Source organism: Quercus lobata, chromosome 10 (genome assembly GCF_001633185.2).
Source record: "Quercus lobata isolate SW786 chromosome 10, ValleyOak3.0 Primary Assembly, whole genome shotgun sequence".
Classification (NCBI taxonomy): Eukaryota; Viridiplantae; Streptophyta; class Magnoliopsida; order Fagales; family Fagaceae; genus Quercus; species Quercus lobata.
In genome coordinates, this window is record NC_044913.1 from 9229477 (window position 1) to 9248077 (window position 18601).

The 18601-nt window shown below is 34.3% G+C and overlaps 1 protein-coding gene across 1 annotated transcript; it reads right to left on the minus strand.

The window, feature by feature from the left end:
• Positions 1-5993: 5993 nt before the first annotated feature.
• On the minus strand, positions 5994-18310 carry LOC115962484. The gene is made up of 13 exons (XM_031081329.1): positions 17945-18310; positions 17321-17468; positions 16163-16293; positions 15668-15869; positions 15135-15394; positions 13053-13167; positions 12621-12798; positions 12247-12389; positions 11960-12126; positions 9381-9668; positions 9241-9287; positions 8598-8809; positions 5994-7361 (listed from the first exon to the last, which is right to left on the minus strand). Exons 1-13 carry the CDS (start codon positions 18182-18184, stop codon positions 6367-6369), a joined length of 3126 nt encoding a protein of 1041 aa, XP_030937189.1. The 5' UTR covers positions 18185-18310; the 3' UTR covers positions 5994-6366.
• Positions 18311-18601: the final 291 nt, after the last annotated feature.

Here is an 18601-nt window from a genome sequence, read left to right on the forward strand (position 1 = left end):
AAGGAAACAAAAAACAGCAATGAAGAAAGGTCACAAGGAGAAGAGAGATGAAGAACAAAAACCAAGTCAGAAAGACTCAATTAGATTGAGCCTTTTGCATCCAAAACTTTTTAGATGCAATTCTTGCATTGGATTTATTATTCATATTAGAATGCTAAGCAACTCTGGTGTAAAAGTTTAAAGCCTTTACCAACTCACTAATAAGTACCATAGGATCTTGTGCTTAAGGCATAGGTACTTTTGGCTTATCTGCTCGCTTAGCAACTTGCAACTTAAAATAATTTGGATGAATGTGTCCAGACTTTCCACAAGAATGACAAACCCATGCAGGTCTATCATGCAACTTATCCTTAGGAAGAGTAAGATTCTTAGGCTTAAACTCTTTAAGATTAACCCTAATCTTCCTAGGAGGTGTAACTTCTAATGGTTTGACAATCTCACTCACGGGGGGCTCAAAAGAAGAAACAAATTTTGTGAAATGAGTTTCAGACACAGAGATGCTATCTACAAAACCTAGACTAGTTTTGTCTGAGGGAGACTTCTGAACACTCAACATGTGATAAAATTTAGAACTAGCAAACCAATTTGTTTATTCTCTAGCAACAAATAATTCAAGTTCCAAGTTCTTAACTTTATCAAGCAACAACATGTTCTCAGTCTTCACCTTATTTAGCAATTCATTAGCATTAAATAGTTTCAACAGCAAATTATTCTTATCAAGTTCAAGAGAAGCAATTTTCTTTAAACCTAAATCAACATTCATAGCATCCTTTGTAGCAACCTTGCAAAACTTATTATAGGCTTCTTGCAAATCAGCATTCTCAGATAGTTCTCCATCAGTAAGGTTCTCATCAACCATAACACTTTCATCAACTATAACAGTAGTTGTGAAATCAATGAAGTTTTCATCATCATCACTACGAGACATATGGTCAGAAATTTCATCATCAATGAAGGTTACAGCCACAGCTTTAACCTTTGATCTCAAGAATGTAGGACATTTTGATTTCACATGACCATACCCTTGATAACCAAAACATTGTTGACCCATAGAATTATTAGAGGTTTGACCTACTTTCTCTTTAGGTTTATCAATATTGTTCACTTTAGTGGATTCATTCCTCCTAAATTTCCTAGGTTTAACATTGTTTTTACCTCTTGCCCTTCTGTTGTTGTTCCTAAAAAAGTTTCTAAAGTTATTGGCAAGATATGCAATCTCTGTAACAGAGAGTTCACTTAAGAGCCATTGATTTGGATTTGTTTTTCTTAGGTAGGACTAGAGAGATCTTACAAGCTCATCAACAGGGGTGGAGTCCACATCCTTACTCTCAGTAATGGCAGTCACTTTGGGTCTAAAGTTCTCAGTTAAGGATCTAAGAATCTTCCTAATAATCTTAGGTTGATCATAAATTTCACCCAAATTATAAACAGAGTTAACAATATCGTTCCGTTTAGCATAGAATTCATCAAAACATTCATCATCAAACATTCTAATACTTTCAAATCTATTAGTTAACTGCTGCAGTTTGTTAATCTTAACTGCCTTTGTGCCTTCATGCACAACTTGGAGAATATTCAATGCAGTATGAGCAATCTCAATATTAGAAATTCTCTTGAATTCCTCTATAGAAACAGCATTGAAAATAGCATTCATGGCTTTGCTATTAAAAGCGGCTACTTCTTTCTTAGAAGTTTGCCACTCGCTTATAGGGGTAGTCAGCTTCTCCCATCTATATTCAACGGAATTTTAAACTCTCTTATCAATAGATTTCAGGAATGCTTTCATCCTTACTTTCTAGTAGCCATAGTTGTTCCCATCAAAGTGAAGTGGGATCACAAGAGAGTGACTGTGTTCCATGACAACATGGGTCAATGATCAACTCTTAGATCAAAGGATCTAAATACTAGAGCTAATTCGCTCTGATATCACTTGTACGTTTTTAGACCCCTTAAAACACAAATTGTTTAGCTTGGTTATTTAGCCAAGTGATTACTTACATAAATTATTCAAATCTAGGTTAACACAAGTAAATCATATCATGTAAATAATATCGAAATATAAAGAACACAACGATATAATAACCCAGGAAAACCAAACCAGTAAAAAATCTGAAGAGGATTTAACTTAGCTATCCTCAAAGTAAAACAGATCAAATATGAAAGAATTGAAGTTTGCACTATAGCGACTTGGACCACTAACATCCTATTGCTACCTCGAGTAGAAAACTTACTACCACGACCACGTGACAGCTCCGAGTCCACGGATTATTTCTTTCCTTGATCCACAGCAACCACAAGTACTCCCACTTGTGTTTTTCTTTAAGCTCTTGAAATAGTAACTGAAGAGATCACCAAGTTCTCGACATCAATATTGATCTTGATAACCCTAAGTGTGTATGAAGGCAAACACCTCTAGATCTTACAAGAGATTCACACACACAGCATATCAACAACCTCTAAAACATAGATAGGGTTTTTTCTTTTATACTTAAGGCAAAACATAAAACCTTACACGTCATATGGGCTTAGGCTGAGCTGGAAATTCTATAGAAAAAAATATTTTGCACGAGGTTCGATCAATTGAGTCTAATTTTCGATTGATCGAGCCTTGCAGAAACTGAATAGTAATTTCCTACAATTACTCGATTCCAACTTTACACATAAACACACTTTGAGTAGCCTAATTCTAGACTCTAAATTTTGATCATGGTTTGCCAACATTACACATTGAAATTCTAATATATTTAGATCTTAAAGTCTTAGAACCTAACAACCTATATCCACCCATTACTCTATTTTAGGTCATCATGCTCTAACCCATATAATCAATAATCAATAGATAAAATCATGCATAATTAAACATGACCTTGACCTTAATTATAATATACCAATATATACCAATATTGGTATATTATAATTAAGGTCAAGGTCATGTTTAGTTCAAGTGTTTCACAAATGACATCAATGAGTTATGAGTTTGCATTTGCTTGACTTGTGGTTGTGGTAGGGAAATAAAAGGTTTTGGTTGTATTATAGCCTTATGAGTTTCTTGTATGCTTGCTTGGTTCCCGTTTGGGTAGTAGTACTTGTCTTAGGATGGCCAAGTTAGGCTTTAAGGGCCTTAAGTTTGATTTTTGAGCGGATCCTTTCCTATTTATGGGGAGAAATATGATAGTGTAATTTGCAGTAGGCCCTGTTATTAATAGGCTTGATACTTGTGTTTCTAGGTTCCAAGGTACATGGTGACGGACCTAGTAACTTGATTGGTTGAATGCGGTGCCCGGTTGAGGTAAATTTGGATTGGACAGCTGAGGTAAGTGGTTTCTTAATGGGATTTTTAAAAAAGAATCATTATTGCACTAAAGTATTTTATGGTTAAACCCATTTTGGAACATTATTCATGGTTTTCCTAAAACGTACTATGTGTACTATTATTGTTAATCATTGATGGAAAATGCATGAAGGATTTAAAAGTGAATCATATTTCTTATTGCATATGGAGAAATGCATGATTTGTTAGCATGAAAAAGACTAACATCTTTGATTAAATTCTTGAGAATGGATTTTATGGATTTATTGCACTATTTGCAAAATTTAAAGATGCTTTGATTATTGGGAAAGATGATACAAAATCTTCTTGACAAGAAATGAGTTTGAAGGCTTTGAGAAGCTTGTGAATATCTTTTGATATTAAAAGGTTTTGTGAAACTATTTGGAAATGAACTGTGTTTTGATTTCATGTAATCTATGAGCTCTTTATGTTTTACCATTGTGCCATGATGTGTGATTTCCCAGTGATTACCTAGCTAGATACTATAATTTGTGTGACACTGGTATCTTAGCACCCGTCTTTGTGATGGCTATTGAGTTCCAACTATATGTCGACAATTGAGTTCCGTCTTTGTGACAGCAGATTAGTTCTGCCTTTGTGACGATGTTAAATTCTGTCGTCTTTGTGATGAGGTTGTCATGTGTCTTTGGGTTGGATTTTCTAGTTTTGAAATGGTGTTTTATTTTTGCTCATAGTATATACATTATGGTAGTTTCATGTTGAGATATTTTGAAAAAACTTTGTGCTATATTGTTTCAATCATTCTTGTCATTTTATCCATGAAGATTGATTTTACAGAAATTAAGTGGAAATTTCCAAAGTGTAACATGTTTTGTGTTTTGTAAAAATGTCAATTATCGTGAGACTTGAATTTCCCTTACCCTCATTAATTATGCTACTTACTAGGTTTTAGTTTATTTGTGGTGATTAGAGTACTATGCTAAGTGGGAGATTTGTGTTGACTCAACTTACAAATTTATCGAGGCCACAGCTAATTCTACTAGAGGTTGGGCTCTTGAGGTTTGTTAGCCTAGGGCATGGTAGGGCCTAGATTTTCTATAGAGGTTATGTATCTTAGAGAGGATCATGACTTTGTGTTTATTTATTTGGAGCTTCAGATTTTTATGCATATTTGGAGACACTAGATTTGTAGTTTGTATTGTTTGTAAATGTGTCATAGAGCTCTGACTGATATTGTGGAGAGATCAATATATTTATTTGCTTTATCAAAAAAAAAAAAAAAAAAAAAAAAACAAACAAAACTCCTACAGTCTCTCTTGAAGTCTCAGTTTTTCATGCTTTGGACCCTTTTGGGTTTGGGGTGTGACATGTCTATTCTACATCATTTTAAAATTTAAGTAGGATAAGGGGAATAGGTATCCATCATTAAGTTTAGTTTTTTAGAAAATAAAATGGGAATAGGATAATGATAAGACATAATATAAATTGTCAAATTATAAGTTTTTATTTAATTTAAAAATATATATAATTCGACATCATAATTCATAAGAACAAATTTGACAATTTGTTATTATTAAATGCGTAATCTTAACATTCAATGTGTATTCCTGAATAATCTCATTTTTCAATTATTCAACCATTTCATTTTACCAAGTTCAATGTTAGTTAGATTAGTCAACATTTATATGTTTCAATGCAACAACAAGATATTATTTGTAACAAGTAGTTTTTTTTAAGGTACTCCCAGGAATAGATCCACTGGAGACAAGGTGGGGCCTGTAGCTCAGAGGATTAGAGCATGTGGCTACGAACCACGGTGTCGGAGGTTCGAATCCCTCCTCGCCCACAACCGGCCAAAAAGGGAAGGGCCTTTACCCCTGGGGTAGGAAAATCATGATCAGGATAGCGGACCCAAAGCTATGGAACTTGGGTGTGGGTCTTTTGTCGAAATGTAATGGCCATCATCATCATAAGTAGAAACCCTCTTCTCCCCTCCCCTTCAAATTCTTCCAAAAAAAAAAAAAAAAACTTCCGACTAGATCTAACCTGAAAAAACAAGAACAATAATCAAGCTACAATTGGTCAATCTAAAAAAAAAAAAAAAAGGCTTTTAGATCTGATTTGAAGCAAAGTTGATTTCCCTAGATAATACATGTTAATTTGCAGTTCTCACAACTAAAAACATTTGATGCTTGCACATATGCACATACAACTAAACACAAACAAGTTCCAATTTTACTTCAAATAATTTTTTATAATTCTAACTTTCATGGCTATTCAAATGAGCCAAAATTTTACTACTATGGGCCCAACAAATGGGTCACAGCTTAGAAATAAAAGGATTACAACCCCATCTCCAGAGTCCTAAGCAATCACCCATGTCTCATTACTTAACAAAAAGTAGCGGAGCTAGCACTGCATCAGCTGTTGGAAAATGGATAAACTGTAATGAAACCAGTAATCTAAATGACGTGTTCTGCGAATCATTAACTTTCGCTTGAATGCATAAATGGCTTCTAAATCTTTGTACAAGCCGTTTTGTTTTGACTTGAAATCAGAAGATGTATTTAAAGTAGGGCTCCCACTTTCATCCTTACTAAAGCTACTAAGCTAGCATTTGTTACAACCCCCTCTGCCGCGAGCTGCACTGTTCTTCCCACGTGGGGAGATGGTGACAAAAGAGAGAAATATGGAAAGCAAGTAAACGTCAAAGAAAAAATTTCATAAGCTTGATTTTTCTCATACACATTCTGATAATAATCTATTATAATTGTTCATAGGCTTTTACAGATGCCTTATATGCTTGAAAACGTAACTCAACAATGAGATAAAGTTGAGGTGAACTAAAACAAATGATAAGCTAAGACAATGCGAAGGATAAAAGGATAAAGTCTATCCTAACATGTAACAACTAAGCAACTAAAGATAGCACCTAATAAATCAAAGAGTGGTGTTGGTTCAACCATGATTTTTCTGGAACAGTTGTGCTCGAGTTCCTACTCCAAGAATTCTTGTTCCTGTTCCTACTCCTAGAGTTCCTGTTACTTTCAGCCGAAGGACTGGTGAATTTTGGTTCAATCTTGATTTGGAGATTTGACTTGATAAGAGGTACAGGTAGAGGTAGAGGTAGCTTTATCTTCATCTGCAACAGAGGTTGGTTTAGAGTTGGAGTCTGCAGTATTATCCTTTAAAGCTGGGGGCCTTCTTAATGGAAACTCCTTTGAGCTGAAAAGCGAAGTTAATCCAGATAAAGCTGTTTTCAAACCGGTTAAAAAGGAATGCTTCTCAGAGTCCAGCTGCTTTATCTGTTTATACAAATCATACAATTCATTCATTATCTGTGGTAAAATTCCCACTAGGACAAGTATAATCATGAGAATTCCAAATTTCTTCCCATCCTTGTCTGACAATTTCTTCTCTCCGAGAACACACATAATAGCCGATATACATGCTTCACTGGAAACTGCCATGATCTCAAGCAACTGAATGTTTTTCTTAATAAACGGCTTCTCGAGAACAAGGAAGAAGAGATGAAAACAATTGATGCATAAGGAGAATATGGTAGGAATCTTAGAAAACGAGTTGTGCTCATAGAGACCAGCCATAATCGCTAGCAAAACACGTCTCACGGACTCAAGCAATGGGTAGTATATTCTTAGTTCTCCACATAGCTTTTGGATAACAGACTCAAGCAATGTGTAGTATATTCTGAGTTTTCCAAACAGCTTTTGGATAAAAGGTGCTTCAGCTTGTGTATGGGAACTGCCCCCAGAAATCTGTGAGAGCTTGGACTTTGGAGGGCCTCTATAATCTTCATATAGAGACCCTAAAATGGTTAGATAATTAGACTTCTGTTGGTCTATCGATGTCCACTCGGGTTTCTTAACAAAAACCAAAAATGCTCGGCCTATTTTTTCATACCAGTGAAGATCCCCCTCATCATCTTCCTCGTATTCAAGTAGCTGTTTACATGTAATACCTTTATAGAGGAACAAGAGCAAGGCCAGCAGTAGAAAAGACACTACAACCAGAAGCAGAACGCCAACAGCAATCCCGGATGCCGTTCCTCCTTAATTCACAAAAGTGAGAAATGATTAAGCCACATAGTTCTGTGCTTGAAGTTCTTAGCATTAAAACCAATGACAAAGATTCTCTAGAAATTTTTTTAAAATGGCCAATAAGAAATTTAAATTATATAAAATCTAATAAAAAAGACAATTTGAATATCAAAAAAATATATATACACACAAACACATGAAATATTACAATTTTTTTGTACTGACAAAGTGAAAGAAAAAAAAAATAGACTAATAAGAAATAAAGTAGAAATTGAAAATTGAAAATGTTGAAATGAGAATAATAAAGTAACTACAACAATTTCATAACAAATCTTATGAAACAAGATGTTATTGGTAGGTAAAACATGTCAACGTTGAGTCCAAATTAAAATTAGTAACAACTTACCACATAACATTTATTGTGAAGATATTATGGATATAGCATTACTATTATTTTTGTTAATCTCAAATTTTTGTGATTCTCAAGTTGGGTGTTTAACATTTATTAGGATAACCAAATAGGTTAATTTAGTATATAATTTTTTTTTAAGTATGTATATATATATACATTTTTTTTCAAGTCAGGGTGCCACAGAACAAATTAGTTTAAACTAAATATTTATAGAAATTTTTATAAAAAAAAAAAAGGGGCAAGTGAGGGTGGTCCTGGGACAACCCTGACATACAAGGGGAGCCGCCAGTCAAAGGGCATGTAAATGTGCAAAAAATTGTGAATCTTGATTCTAGATACACGCGTAACTCTGATATGATGCAGTCAGATAACTATGCTATAATGGTTGACATGCATAGAGAAGTGAATTGAGTTAACGTCCAATCAGTGTGAAGCATCAGCTTCATTGCAGTTCTTAAATATGTGAGGAGATAAGACAGTGTAGACCAGTTCCGGTGCAAGCTATATGATAATTATTTAGTCCATAAGACATATATGAACAAGACAGGTACAAAGTCACGATTCCATTACATATTTGGAAAGTAGAGAAGAAAAGATTTCGTTAAAAAAAAAAAAAAAATAGAGAGAGAGAGAATTAGTTCGTTGATTAAAGAATTCAATATAAGTAGAGAGCTGAAAGATACTGATATGGGGTTTGCAATTTTTTTTTTTGTTTTAAAAAAAAAAAAAAAGAGAAACGGAAAGCAGCATAATTATCTTTTGAAAAGCAGATTTTGTATGATAAATGCATAGATATGGATTCATTTGTGGGGAAGGAAACAAACTGTCAAGTTACCTCTGATTATAGCAGCAGAGGCCTGACAAATACAAGGTAGCGCAAGATTTACAATGACCATTTCAAATTTTGAGAATGTGAGTACTCCTTTATCGCTCTGCTTTTTAGAATTTTTGTTCTTCAACTTTAGGATGAGGAATAAAGCATGCACGGTTATGAAACTGCCAACAATTATGGCTAACCAGATCACGTTTTTACGAAAATCACTCCACCTACATAAGGCAAAATCTAGTAAGATATTACACTGATGAATAAACGTGTCTGTCTGTGGCACTTCAAAATCCAAATGATGAATTCACCAAATTAAACGGAAATGAATAATAGGAAACTAAGTATCAAGTTTGTCCTTTTGGTTTGATCAATAATTTGCAAAAATTCAAAGCATGAATAGCTTCAATTTTTTCATAGAACCTATAGAAAATTATACATTTAATTAACTAGCAAATATTTAAATTAAATTCAACAGTTTTTTTTATTATAAAAAATTGTGGCTTTCTTAGTTTTTCTGCTTTATATGGAATATTTTCAAGCCCAAAAATAAAATAAAATAAATCTGTATTGAATATTTTCTCCATTTGTTTTGTCTCTAAAATTCATATGCAAGTTCATGTAATAAATAGAAGTAAGAGTCCTCGTAACTTACCCATTACCAGAAGCACGTGGACCAAGAGTAGAATTAGGTTTTGGTATCTGCAGGTGTACAATGCATTCTATCAAAAAATTTACTCATTACAAGATAAAAGAAGTCAAAAACAAGTCACAGTAAAAGTAGAGGTTTCAGACCTCAACTAATAATTTAATTATTTCAGCCACATAAGCCGCGGACCTACTTAAACCTCTCGAATTCGAATACGGGTCTTCCGGTTGCTCATGCAGAAACATTCCCGAATAATGAATTTTAGACGTGTGCGTGTTGGCAGGGAGACGGGTGCGCCCAGTTTCCCTTTCCCATGGAAGACTTAAGTAGGGAATAGTCCATCGCAAACTCCTTATCAGTTCATAATACTCCACTGGCAGTCTCACTGCCAACCATCCAGATAATGCAATAACCTGAAGATGGCATGCAATTCCCTGTACGAAAGAGAAAAGGAAAAATGCTAGTTAGTTCTGCTAGAATGATGCAGTTCATAAGGTTTGATAAGTTATTTATCCGATACTTTAAGTGACAGTAGTTTAGTCTAATCAATCTGCCAAGAACCATATATAAGGTTTGATAAGTTCTACTCTTCATGCCAAAAATGTAATAAAACCCCAGCCCACAAAATCCCACTCTGAAGAGGTCAATCCTAGTTTTCCATCTTTGGAAGAAGTGCCAATAGGCTCCACAGGCTTCACAGTTGGGCCATTGGTTCAAGAAGTCAAGACAACATGGTCAAAACTCAAAAGGCTCAAAACCATCCAAAATATTTAGAGAGTTCAGTTATATATTAAATTATATGTATAAAAATCAAGGAAAATTATTCTAGTTGTATTAATTTCTATCGGATCCAGAGGAAGAGGGTTAATTTGTTTCACAGTATTTCTAATTATTTTTAATTATTTGTCTGATTGTCAAGAGGCTACATATAAATGACCTGCTAGGTACAGTTTGATTGACTTCTGGTTCAAACCTTGGAAAATACTAGATCAGCCACAAAGAAAAAAAAAAAAAAAGCAAATCAAATTGTACATAAGAAAGATCTTGTTTTACCATTAATGAAATGTTTTGCAGAGGCATAAGGTGTCCCAATAAAGTCAAAGGTGCACATCGACATGCTATCAGAACTTTTTTTGAGGTCATGATTGTTTTTCATCATTTAAAAATTTTGTTTTGAAAGCTCATTGGTATAAATACTGGAGGTAGTTTAGACACTAATTTTTAAATTACTGCTAAATTGCTTTTAATCTACTTTAAATAATGCAGAATAAGAGTAATAAATGCACAATTAATTGGGACTACTAACTAGTGCATGGACATACATAATTAACAATTAAGTAAAAAGCACAAGTAGTAAGAAAAAAGAGAAGCAAACACAAGATAACATCGTGATATGTTGTCGAAGAGGAAAACCGAAGAACCCAATGCAAAAACCTCCGTCGCCCTACAAGCCGAATCGATCCATTAGTAAATCAATTGGAGTACAAGGATAACAAATAGACCTCCCAAACCTAAACTACCCTCTGTACTTTGACCCTCCAAGTCCTAGCTACCAATAAGTTTCGCCTAGCCTTGTCTTCACTAGCTTTCCAAATCCCGCAATTGTCACCAATTGCTTCCATCAAAGATTGGCATGAACCCAGTGCTTCCTAATTGCTCCAAATCAACTCACAGCAATCTGAATAGATGTTGCTTGTGTTTAGGCTAAGAACCTCTTAAGAGATATAGAATTAGAGAGAGAAGATAGTGAAGAAAACTAAGAGAAATGTGTAGATGATTGTTGGGTTACAATCTCTAACTCTCAAATGGATTTTAGGGCTTTTCCTCTGAAACTCTTCTTACAATTTCGTAAGTGTGGGTAAATAAATGAGGGAAACAAACATAAATAACTGGCCGTGCATCTCGTGAGTCAAGTTGCAAGTTGGCCAAGTCATGAGCCACTCGCGAAATGCCTCTGACACTCGAGTCGTTTGAACTTTCAACATGTGCTCTTCACGTGACCTTTCGCAAGTTGCACCAATCATGAAATCCCCTGCTTCATAGCTCTTTCTCAATTTGCACACGCAACCCATTACATTTAATCCCAAAAAAATAAAGGTAAATGATTGAATAAATTATAATCAAATTTGATACAGAATTAAAGCCAACAAACATAAATTGAAAATCACAACTTTACATGCTTCAACTTCAAAGATTTGTAAGATTTTTCTCTACCCTTTGTATAACATCCAGCCACAAAATTAATGTCAATTTATGATTATATATATTAAAAGAAAAAAGAAAAAAAAAAGTCAGTTTATTTATGTTAGAGATATATTAGCCCATTAGTATAGGCCCAAGCCTAATTCTACTTTGTGTGCAAGTCAAGTCTCCTACTTGTACTAGAAGTCTATTAGTCTAGGGTTTAGTCTACTATATATACACATGTTATAATTCATTGTAACACAGGATTTGTACTACACTCTAATATATTATTGATGTAGCCCTTTTAGGGTTTCCTCCGTGGATGTAGGCCGTTAGGTTGAACCACGTAACCCTCGTGTGTTATTGTGTTCTATAATTTATGCTTTCGCTTCCGCATCTATACTAGCATATTCAACATGGTGTATCAATGCTAATATTTAACAATTTATTGTTGTGTTTCTAACACGGTGTAAAAGATTATCATGCTACAACTAAATAATCAATTAATGAGATAACAGTTCAAATGAAATAGATATCATACAAAAAGATTACTCTCAGGCTGAGATAAAGAAGGAAATGGACTTGAGATTTCCCCAACGGAATGAAAGTTTGCCATCGAAACCTTAAGCAGCCCGGCAGCAATAACTATCACTACAAATGAACCAGTTGTAGATCCAGAAAACACAGTTGATATTTTCGGCACAGAATCTGTATATTTTTTAAACCTTACATCAGTAAATAAATGAGAAAATCAAAGGGCTAAGAAGTGTCACTTCATCTAGAGCTTAGATGTTGGACTACAATTGAGCTTAGAGTAAGAACCCTTACAGTGCATTACTTGTAGAACACTGGAAGGCCGATTTTTGTTTCCAGCAACATCCCCAGATACGCTTCCAGGAACATTGACAGATACAATATCTTGGTCTGCTTTTATCACTATAGTATATATACCATTACACATTTCTTCAAAGCTGAAAATGTTAATGATTATCATTGGAAAGGAACAAAAATGAAAATTTGTTAAAGAGTAAATATGACATACTAATTGAAATATTATTTCCATCAAGAACCCAAATGGTGTGTAGAAAGGTCATCATCATGGTTTCTTATTTGTGTGTGGGTGAATTATTTATGTGATGTCTTGTTTATGTAAGGGTTAACATGCATAGATACAAACACAAAGATAACCAGAAATGACTTGCCTCTGTAATTGCCCTCCTGTGATTAATATATTAGAAGAGTCGAAGCCAAATACAGGCTTCACGAATTCTATCAACACAAGGATGTTGCGTTCTCTTGTCCAAGGTGTATGCAACATTACAGCAGGCCTCAAAAATTCGGTAGGTTGTGTACTCAAGTTTACAACTGGCCTCCGAGAATCTGAAGGTCACATTTATATGTATCAGGAGGAAACACCCAACAAATAGAGATTTAAATATAAAGCTTTCCCAATTGCATATAATATTTTTTTTCATATGCCTAATTGCATATATATAACTGTAGAAAAAAAATTCTATCTGAAGAGTTTCTATATTCAAAGAGTTGAGTAATAGAATATTGAAACAGAATTCTGATTCCACAAACAGATTATTTATTTTCTCTTTGTAATGCTTGTAAACTATTGTCAATCATACCATATATGAAAGTAAGTGGTTCAACTGGGGAAAATGGAGTCCCCTGTCTGCTTATTATAGAGGTTGTATCAACACTTACATTGACTACAATCATGTCAAATGTATATGCAACAACCTGAAAGGAGAGAGTGAAAATGAGTAAGAAATAAAAGGTATATGAGAAATATAGGTCCTAGAGATATAGATAGCAAATAAATGTTCTCACATACACATTAATGTACACTATACACACTACATCCATAATTTCACATGCGATAGTCATATCTATTTGTTAAGGATGTCCACATTTAACATGTGAAATTGGTAGTATGTACGGATGATGTACAATAATGACGGTGTGATAATCAATACACTTTTGCATTTTATATTACGGGGAAGTTCAAGATGCGCAACCATGAAAATTTTTTGAGGATGATTTATTTTCCCAATACAATTAATGGCTCCAATATTTCGAAGTGACCTAATTGAAGATGATGTTGTGCATTACATAGAACAAAATATAAATGAGCCATTCCAAATTCATAGGACAACTAAACAGGCTCCTAACCTATGAACTAACTTCTAGGAAATTATACTTTACCACCCTAAACTATACTTCATGTTATACTTACCACCCTAAACTATGTGGATGCACACTTACCATCCTAAACTATTATCTCTTGCACACTTTGCACCTACTGTTTAGTTAACTGTTAATTTAGACAGAATTTAGACTCATGTGCAAGTCATGTGAGAGTTGCAATAATCAAAAGACCAAATTGCCGCTTATTAACTGGTATCTTATAAACCTATATGGTCCTCACTATTACGCATCTTCTTCCCCACACTCTAGTCTATTTGTTTCTCGCTTAGCTCCCCTACTCCAAGTCTCTTGCCTTCATCAACTACAGATGAACTTCTCATCAACCAAAAAAGGTATGAATATTAACAATTAAAAAAATGAATGAACACCTCAAGGATAAAGTCATTTAATACTACTTTCTTCACTGCACAATAACTATATCTCTTTCCAAGTTCCAACAACTCCAAATGCAAAGATTAATAAAAAAACAAAAAGCCTAACTTCCATTTAATTTGTTGCAAACATCCACTTTCTCTAAATTTTAGCTCTCCTTTGAATTTTTTGTCTTCTGTGTCCAAGAAAAAACGAAAAAACTGATTAATTTTCCAGGGAACAAAGAAAATACCAAAGAATTCAAGACGGGGTTTTCTTGAGCATATTCTAAAAGCACTTTCTTTCCATTTCCCTTTTAATTCTTACAAACACAAATGCTTCTCCACACCATGAATTACTATTTCTCTTCCTTAAACAGTCTAATTAAACCCAGTTTTTCATTGAAAGCATTTTTGGGCATTTTCCCATAGAGGTAAACAGAGCTTTAACAAGCACTTACAACACCCAAGTACATAAATTAATTAAAACCCGGATAAATATCAATTTTGATTTTAAAAATCTAAGCCAATTAATTGTAAAAGTTCAAGCTTTCAAACTAAGTAGCGATAAAAGCATACACAAAAATTAAACTAGACGACATATAGGAGAAAGAAGAGGACGAGGAAGAAAGACATGAGTACAGAGTAATTTACATTCACTGATCTGAAAAATAATAAAATTTAAAAAAGTGGTATATATAGCCAAACGATGATGGGCAAAGTGGAAAAATTTCGCTAACGACAGCCACGAAAATGTCGTAATTTTTTTTTAATTGGGAAGAAGAAGAAGAAGCTAGACACTGAGTGGAAGTGACGGACTGAGTTTGAGAGGCACTGAGAATATCACGTGAGGGTCTTTTAATTTGATGTTTTAAGAGTCTCGGGCAACTCTGTCTTTTAATTGGATGCAATACACTCAAAAGTCATGTGACTTACACATGAGCCTAATTTCCATCAAAGTTAACAGTCAAGTTGACGGTGGGGTGCAAAGTGTGCAAAAGATACTAATTTAGGGTGGTAAGTGTGCATCCGCATAGTTTAGGGTGGTAAGTATAACATGTAGTATAGTTTGAGGTATAAAGTGTAATTTTCCCTAACTTCTACTCTCATGGCTGAAAAAATAAAATTAGGTTGTGAGAACCATCTGACCTTATATTCAAATCTTCTAGGCCCTCCATATTTTTTAGTGTCAACCAGATAAAGTGAGCCCTGACTCTTTTGGTGAGAATATAAAATTTCCGATTTGAGAGAATTTTTAATTTCTTCAGATGTGTTGTTAACAGGCTTTGGAAAGGTTAAACAGAGCCTTAGTTCCTCATAGTTATTGGTTGCTCGCACCAGTATAGTTCTACCATTAAATTGAAGTCGCCTTTCAGGAACGTGAGTAGTAAAGTTGACACTTCGTCTATCTGTAGAATTAATGAACAAAGCACGTAAAGAACACATTGACAACAACAACAATCAACCAATCAATCAAATCAGACAAGAAAAGTTACATAAACAGTCCAAATTATTCAATTTAAATATGATACAAATTGCCAATAAGTAAAGCTCAAGGCATTAGTTAGATAAAAACAAGAATAGCAATAAAAGGACATTTCACTTATAACTCTTCCTGAAAATAATGATACACACTGCCTATTGGGGAAAAAAAATCCTATGGCAATAAAAACTAGACTCACCGAAATGCAGAGTGAAATTAGAATTCTTGTTTCTTTCAAATTTGTTCCCTGCACTGTCAGTACAAAAATTCTTATCCATTACCAAAATCACTTGCCCAGACTGAGCAGTGGATGATAAACCCACAAGGACAGAATATTGGAGGTTTGGCTGTAGCATTTTGAGCGAGGTTGGTATAACTTGGCCAGCACCATAGACCAAAAGCTGTAAAGAGTTTTCCAAAAGAAATGAAAATGTTAGAGCATAACTAGTCAAAGAACCTAGATTATGGAATTCAATTTACACATCTACTTAATTAACATGGTGGACAGTTCCATATGGGGAATTTCAAGACATTTTTCAGTTATTCAACTAAAGCCATTCTTCAATAATAGAAAGGTTGAGAACAAATTAACCAAAAAACCACAATTCTGAAACACTATAATAATGCAATAACAAAAGAGAGAACATAAAATCAATTTAGAGGCTTTTTATGTGTTTGTTAGCCACCTACTCACATTGCATTTCACAGACGAACATACAAAACCTCCACCAGTACAGGGTTCACTGAAAGATATATTTATAGAAACATTCAGAGCATTTGTGAAATCAGTTGAGGCGGTGATATTTGCCGTTGGCGGGACAGTATCTGCAAAATTAAGGTATATAATATGAATCAGCAAGGGGTACAGACAAAATATAAGTGTCAGAAAATCTAAATTGGATTGTTACATCATAGACTCAGTTTGGTTTCAGCAGGCTTGATAAAGTGTGTGTTTGGATAGAACTTATTTTGCTGAAACTGAAAACTGAAAACTGAAAACACTGTAGCAAAATAATTTTTAAATGTGTGAATAGTATCGTGGGACCTATTTTTAATGAAAAAATTGATAAAAAATGAAATTTGTGGGTCCGTAAACAGTGCACGAATGCACTGTTCTGGTCAAATCTGGTCAAATGTTGCGGCTATGTGAGGGAGAAAACGCGTGAACAAAAAAAAAAAAAAAAAAAAAAAAAGGAGAAAACGTAAAAAGTAAAACGCAAACGCAGCAAACGCAATACAAACAGACCCAAAGTGTCAAACTAACCTTAAATGTGGGGGTGTGTTTAAGTGAAAACTGAAAAACTGAAACTGAAAACTGAAAAACACTGTAGCGAAATAATTTTTAAATGTGTGAATAGTATCGTGGGACCCATTTTTAATGAAAAAGTTACTGAAAAGTGAAATTTGTGGGTCCGTGAACAGTACACGATGTGCTGTGATTGGTCCAAAAAAATTTGAAAAGTCAAAGTTTGCGGCTACTGTTCATTGAACAGTGCATGAACAGTAGCCGCAAACCCAAAACGCGTGAAAAAAAAAAAAAAAAAAAAATGAAAAACGCAGACGCAGGATTGGGCGAAAACGCCCAATCCAAACGCACTCTAAGGTAAAATTTATGCATTTCATAGAAATTTGAAAACTGAGTAAATAGGTTTTGTAGAGCCCATTTTCAGAAAAATGAGGACATTAGAAATTGGGTACTAAAGAACACAATATAAGCTCATGGGAGGCAAAACATTTCCTCATATACATAGCTGTTGAAGACTTTCAAGCAAGAAGGTCTTATTTGAAGTTGAGTGGTAATTAAAGAAAATATAATAGCAATTAGTAAAAGAGTAAAAGGAAGGTTCTTAACCGACAGTCCAGTCATAGCTACTGCAGCCAACTCCTTGAGTCCCGTTGGGGCAAACCTCAAATTTATGATTTCCATCCTGCAAGCCTTCACACAAAACGGTCCCATTTTCACATTGAGAAGCATTAATGCGGCCAAAGCCATCATCCAACTGCACCAACAAGTTTATTAACATATTATTTTGTGGAACAAGCCAAACTTTTCCCAATAAATCAAACCATGATGCAGCTTCTTCACTTCCCACTTACCATTGAGTTGGAAAGCAAAACGCATTCACAAAGCAAAAAAAAAATCCAATAATTTAGCTTGGCACGAGGATGAATATGAGTAATCATTCATTATAATAATCTTATCAACTAAAGAAAAATACAAAAATATGTGCATATGAATAAACTGAATTCCAAATGGTTTTCTTGATTAGTCTATACTCTAAAAGAATATTCAAGCTCATTAAATCCTTATAGAGTGGAAAGACGTGCTAATTACTTTTTTAGATCAACCAACTCCCTTACGTTAACTTAAGATCCGTGAAACATATAAACTCATGAGGGAGAAAGAGAGAGAGCAGAGTTCCCAAAACAAAAGCCAAGTAAAACTAACTCAAACTATTACTAGAGTTTAACGTACCTTGCAAGTGACATTACAATTGGTGCAAGCGCCACTCCCACCCACAAGAACTTCAAAGACGAATTTGGTTGAGTTGAGATTTGAGAATGCAGCGGGAGTCTCCAAGAACTTCACAGTGAGCTCTGAGGCATCACAGAGTGCTATGAAACTCAAAAGAGAAAAAACTGAGCAAAGTAAAACCACCAATGGAAGCTTGAGCAAGCCCATTTTGGAGTAAACCACAATTGAAGTCTGAGACATGTGAAGGCCAACAATTTATAACCAAATGAAACACATTTGTGGGGCTTGTGAAAACAAATTTGAACAGTGAGAGCAGGACATTGTATGGAAACAATGTTGTAGATGAGAGTAGTTGGATAGAAAGTGAGCGTTTGGGAAGTGTTTATTTTTGCATTTTCAGTTCCACGTTTTGTTTTTTTTTTTTTTTTTTTTGCATGTGAACAGTAATCTCACAAGGGTTATTGTTCATGTACTGTTTATGTTTACGCATTAAAAATATTAAAAATAGGTTTCATGATACTATTCACACATTTAAAAATTATTTTACTACAGTATTTTTAATTTTTATTTTAAATAATAATAAACTCAATCCAAACGAAACCAAAATAAATTATACAATGACCAGCAGAGTGAATGGTTGACTTATAGTCCACGTTG